Here is a 5,447-nt window from a genome sequence, read left to right as displayed (position 1 = left end):
TTCTCTTTCTCTCTTTTCTTTTCTTTGTTGTCACTCTCACTGCTGCTATCTGACGTCTCCGAGGAGGAGGAAGACGAAGAAGACGAGGAGGAGGAGGAGGAGGAAGAGGAGGAGGAAGAGGAAGAGGAGGAAGAGGAGGAGGAAGAGGAAGGATATTTGTTTTTACGTTTTTTGTGTTTATTTTTGCTCTTCTGTAGCTTCTTCTTTTTCTTATCACTTTTCTCTTTCTTTTTTTTTCTTTTCAAGTCTATCCAATGTCCTCAGAAGCTTCTGCTTCTGTTTGGTGGTGAGCGACTTCAAGAACTCTACTTCAGGGTCTTCTTCCCTGTCACTTGCGACATAGTCCTGTGATGGATCATTTGTGGTCAGGTTTCTCCCCAGTACATTTCGTTTCAGTGCAAACCCACTGTTTCTCATCTCTGCTATTAGCTCCGAGGGGTGCATCGACGGCCCTGAGCCTTCAGTAGGAACTGAACTTGCATTGATCCCAGAAAAACCAAACAAGGGACACTCTCGATCTGTGTTCACATGGCCCCACTTGTGACATTTAATACACCTTACATTTCGAACCTGAATACCAAAGGGCTGATCTCTGATGTTCATGTCATCTTTGGCATATTTTTCCCTCGGAGCTCCTTTCTGCCATTCGAACTTGTACTCTGTCTCTCCTTCTGTTTCTTCTTTCTCTTTGTTTTCTTTTTTAACTCCTGGTGGGGCCTCATACATGAAATTCAGGCCATTCTTTACACGCTCATCTCCCATAAGCAATCTGTTATCATACGACTCTTGCTCCTTAAGGTACTGTTGCATTAATTCTTCTTGTTTCTTTTTATCATATGATATTTTCTGTTCTGCCATCCATACCTTCTTGATGTTGGATTTGGATGCAGGATGGAAGTCCTTTTTACACATGAAATTGGCGAATGACTTCCCCATCTTGAAGTCTGAGACGGAGAAGCCAATTTTCAACTTTCTTTACAAATTCACTTTACTCTTGTGTTTTGGGGATTTGTTTGATTATGTACTTCTGAGCAGATAAAGCTTTAATTCTAGTAAAAGTCCTGATTGAAAATCATACTTCACCTCTCCTGGAAATTTGTTTAAGAACATATATTTAGCTCTTTTTTGTTATTGTGATAAAACAGTAGTCCAAATCAATGTAAGGAAGAAAGGGTTTTTTGAGATGACACTTCTGTAATGTGTTTGTTTACATTTCATTACATGACAATCAGCCTATTCACATTTGAGTAGTTCAAATGTTCTGGTATTGGTGATGTTTGAAACAACAAGGGAGTGAGTAACACTCATAGACTTTACACTCATATGTCTTTGACACTCAGTAAATATCTTCCCTGTGAGCTTATGTATTTGCTGGAGAGGGAGACTATACACAGGCATTCTGTAAGTCTCCTAAAGCAGCCAGGGAAATCACTCCCAACTTTTAAGAACATGTTTTGTGTTCTCTCTCTCTCTCTCTCTGTGTGTGTGTGTGTGTGTGTGTGTGTGTGTAGGGGGGTGTATAGTATGTGTGTGGCGGGGGTGTATGTGTGTGTGTGTGCAACATTTTTTGTACTTTAAGGTATACTTTCAACAAAAAGGTCAAGAAGATGCCTTGCAATTATATGTTGCCTGATAAAAAGTATCCAGATTAGACCTAACATATAGAAATATAATGAACTCTCAAGAAGTAGAAGCTTCCTGTATTACATCCTCATTATTTTGACAGTGGTTCTTAGCAAATTAATCAGGAAGCAGTTAACCATGTGCCCTATGTTTGCCTGAAGTGCATATACAACCAGAGACCATGGACAAAGACTTTCTAATGGGGCCACTGAAATGTGTTGAATCTGTTTTCCAAAGGAAAAAATAAAAGTAAATTCCCTTGTAGGTTTGGCTGATACCTGATACTTTTAAAATCATTTATGTACAATAAAGAAGGGTCCTCTCGTGGAGAGTTCATTGAGGTCTCTCTTGTGAAGCCTCAGAGAACCAAGACCATGGACTAATGATGAGTGGGCTTTCCGGGGAAGCTTGTCTTGCTGCTCAGTGCGAGAGTTCAGATGTGCAGTTAGTGTTTGAAAAGCTTCCCAGATAGGAAGAGAGACATTCAGAGAAAAGTCATTGAGCCTTGAATAATTTTACCACCACCAACAGAGACAAAAAATGGCCATCTATTTATATTTCTAAGAATTATTCTTTTTCATTGTGTTCATGAAATGTGGTTTCTTGAATGGCTAGATGAAATGTCATCCTTAAATATTTAATACTGTTGGGTTTCCAACTTGTAAAGAAGAAAAAAGATGAAGAAAAAGAGAATGCTTTCTGTGGAAATTCTTTGAATTTTTGATGCCTGCTTCCTTTGCTGAAGACAGTAAGTGGTTCTTAGCAAATTAATCAGGCTGTTACACACTATACTTTCTGATTAGCCTTTGTCACTCCTATCACCTGGGATCTTTTTCATGAATGTGTGGGATCCCTTTTACCAATTGTGGGGTGTGTGTGTGTGTGTGTGTGTGTGTGTATGTGTGTAGTAGGTGTTGGGTATTGGCATATCTTTATTTCTCTCTCTAGCACTACCCTGTGGATGCTTCCACTTTTGCAGAGATCAGGGTTTAGAAACACTGTGTTATGTCTCATCATAGGTTACTATGTATGCCTCCATTAGGATGTCAGAATAATTATTCAAGTTTTTTTATTTGTTCTTCTCTCATATATTACATTTCTCTACTCCTCCCCTTTTAGCCAGATTTGCTCCCTACTTCTCCTCCCATCAGAAAATAGCAGGCCTTCCAGGGACATCAACCAAATAGGGCATAATAAGCTATAAAAAGACCAAATACAGCCAGGCAGTGGTGGCACACACCTTTAATCCCAGCATGTGGGAGGCAGAGACAGGCAGATTTCTGAGTTTGAGACCAGCCTGGTCTACAGAGTGTGTTCCAGGACAGCCAGGGTTACCCTGTCTCAACAACAACAACAACAACAACAATAACAACAACAATAACAACAACAACAACAACAACACCTCACCAAGTACATATTCTCATATCAAGGCGGGACAAGGTAACCCAGTAGTAGGAGATGGGTGAGATGAGTTCCAAAGGCAGACAAAAGAGTCAGAGACAGTCCCCACTTACACTGTTAGGAGTCCCACAAGAACATTGAGCTACACAACCATAATATATATGGGACCTACATCAGACCCTTACAGGCTCCCTGATCTCTGTGACTGACTCAAGATGTTTAGATCATGTACTGGCTAGTTTTGTGTGTCAACTTGACACAGGCTGGAGTTATCACAGAAGGGAGCTTCAGTTGGGGAAGTACCTCCATGAGGTCCAGCTGTGGGGCATTTTCTCAATTAGTGATCAAGGGGGTAGGGCCCCTTTTGGGTGGTGCCATCCCTGGGCTGGAGGTCTTGGGCTCTATAAGAGAGCAGACTGAACAAGCCAGGAGAAGCAAGCCAGTAAGAAACATCTCTCCATGGCCTCTGCATCAGCTCCTGCTTCCTGACCTGCCTGAGTTTCAGTCCTGACTTCCTTTGGTGATCAACAGCCATGTGGAAGTGTAAGCTCAATAAACCCTTTCCTCCCCAACTTGTTTCTTGGTCATGATGTTGTGCAGGAATAGAAACCCTGACTAAGACAGATCATAAATCTTAAAATCAGAAGTCAGATTAGATGCCTTTCCAGTCTGTTGCATGATGAAACGCTAAGAACTCCATGTGGGCATGGTTTTCTGTAAACTGGGTGCAGTATATAATTATATTGTTAAACTCTATCCATCAATCTCTAAGTCTCAAACTTAATGTATTTGGGGCATGAAGAATACCATTTTGGTGGCTAGGATCCCTTCTCTCAGCACTCCCAAATCACTAGGAGGTATTTCAGGCTCAGGGAAAGTTGGTCTCAAAATTCTCTCATCAGTTGTTGGGAGATTTGGTATATCAGTCACAAAATCTCTTCAAAGTTCTTTCTAATTATTACATTGTCAATGAACGACTATCCCTTTTTGCTGAGGTGGGAGCAATGGCTGCTAAACCCCAGCTGGACACTTTAGTGGACTACTCAATTCATAGCTTATGCCATATGTTTGGATAAGTCACATCCATATACCATGGTCTGCATTACCTTTCTAAACAACTCAGACGTCAGACCACATCTGACTCCTATGGGTTCTAAAAGATGCTATGCTCTAACACTGTCTGAGTTACTTCACTTTTGGGGGATACAGGCTCCTTACTTTCAAAATTCAGAGATTCAACAGGATATTTTCTAAAGTCTATCCTAACTCCAAAATTCTACTTTATATGATCAAGTGAAATGAAATCTAAATGCAAGAGGCTATGATATCAAGTTTCTTAGTTAAGGTTTTACTGCTGTGAACAGACACCATGATCAAGGCAACTCTTATAAGGACAACATTTAATTGTGACTGGCTTATAGCTTCAGAGGTTCAGTCCATTATCACCAAGGCAGAAACATGGTGGGATCCAGGCAGACATGGTGCAGGAGGAATTGAGAGTTCTACATCTTCATCTGAAGGCTGCTAGCAGAATACTGGTTTCCAGGCAGCTAGGATGAGGATCTTAAAGCCCATGCAGACAGTGAAACACCTACTCCAACAAAGCTATACCTACTTTAGTAGGGCCACAATGTCTAAAAGTATCTCTCCCTGGATGGAGCATATACAAACCATCACATCAAGAAAGATGATCGTACAATTGAGGTAGATTGTAAGTTTTATTATGTAAGTATTATTATGTTTTATTATTATTATTATTGTAAGATTATTATGACAGAATTCTAAATGTCATTGTCTTCTGGACGAAGGGAGTCAATGGGGAATGACTTTCATAGTAATTCTAGGATACTATTCATTTTCTATAAAATCTCTAACACCTGTATAGTTGTGGATATTACCTTAAAGAAAGAAGAAAGGGGAAGAGAAAGACAGAAGGAAAGAAATCAGATACTGCTGAGTGACTCTAAGATGAAAGATGTTTTTTAGTGTATTTTTCTCTATAGTGAAATGGGTGCTACATTTTCCTGGCTATTATGCCCAGTATCGAACTGACTTTCACTACTTTACTTTTAGACCTGTGCTTGGGTCTTCATGTCATACAAAGCTTTGCGATTATGATTGCTATCAGGATTTACATTTGATTTGGGGCTTGGGTGATGTGACTTGACCTGAAGCTCTGCCCCTCCCTGCTTTCCTTCTTTCCTTTGTTGTTCTCTGTCTTCCTTTTTCCTATCCACTACAATCCTGGAGTTTTTCCTGCTTCTGAATCAGTCTTGAGGGGTATCCTGCAGATGCCCAAGCAGGAAAGCAAACCCTTAAGAGGAGAGAATGAAAATTCCATTCAGGTTGACGTTTTCAACTGGGATCAGACTCAGGACTCTGACGCCAAGAAGTTCAGTGCCAACATCTTTAAAACACAGTAC

General features: G+C 40.4%; 1 protein-coding gene across 1 annotated transcript; it reads right to left on the bottom strand.

Moving 5' to 3' along the window:
- Window positions 1-163: 163 nt before the first annotated feature.
- LOC116079989 (corepressor interacting with RBPJ 1) lies at window positions 164-956 on the bottom strand. The gene has a single exon (XM_031356172.1). It carries the CDS (start codon window positions 934-936, stop codon window positions 214-216), a length of 723 nt encoding a protein of 240 aa, XP_031212032.1. The 5' UTR covers window positions 937-956; the 3' UTR covers window positions 164-213.
- Window positions 957-5,447: the final 4,491 nt, after the last annotated feature.

Source organism: Mastomys coucha, unplaced genomic scaffold (genome assembly GCF_008632895.1).
Source record: "Mastomys coucha isolate ucsf_1 unplaced genomic scaffold, UCSF_Mcou_1 pScaffold6, whole genome shotgun sequence".
NCBI lineage: Eukaryota > Metazoa > Chordata > Mammalia > Rodentia > Muridae > Mastomys > Mastomys coucha.
Note: the sequence above shows the minus strand (reverse complement) of the source record. Positions and strands in the feature narration are given on the sequence as shown.

Bases quoted from the DNA above. Each gene is read 5' to 3' on its own strand.
- LOC116079989 (XM_031356172.1), bottom strand. From the start codon at position 936: ATGGGGAAGTCATTCGCCAATTTCATGTGTAAAAAGGACTTCCATCCT.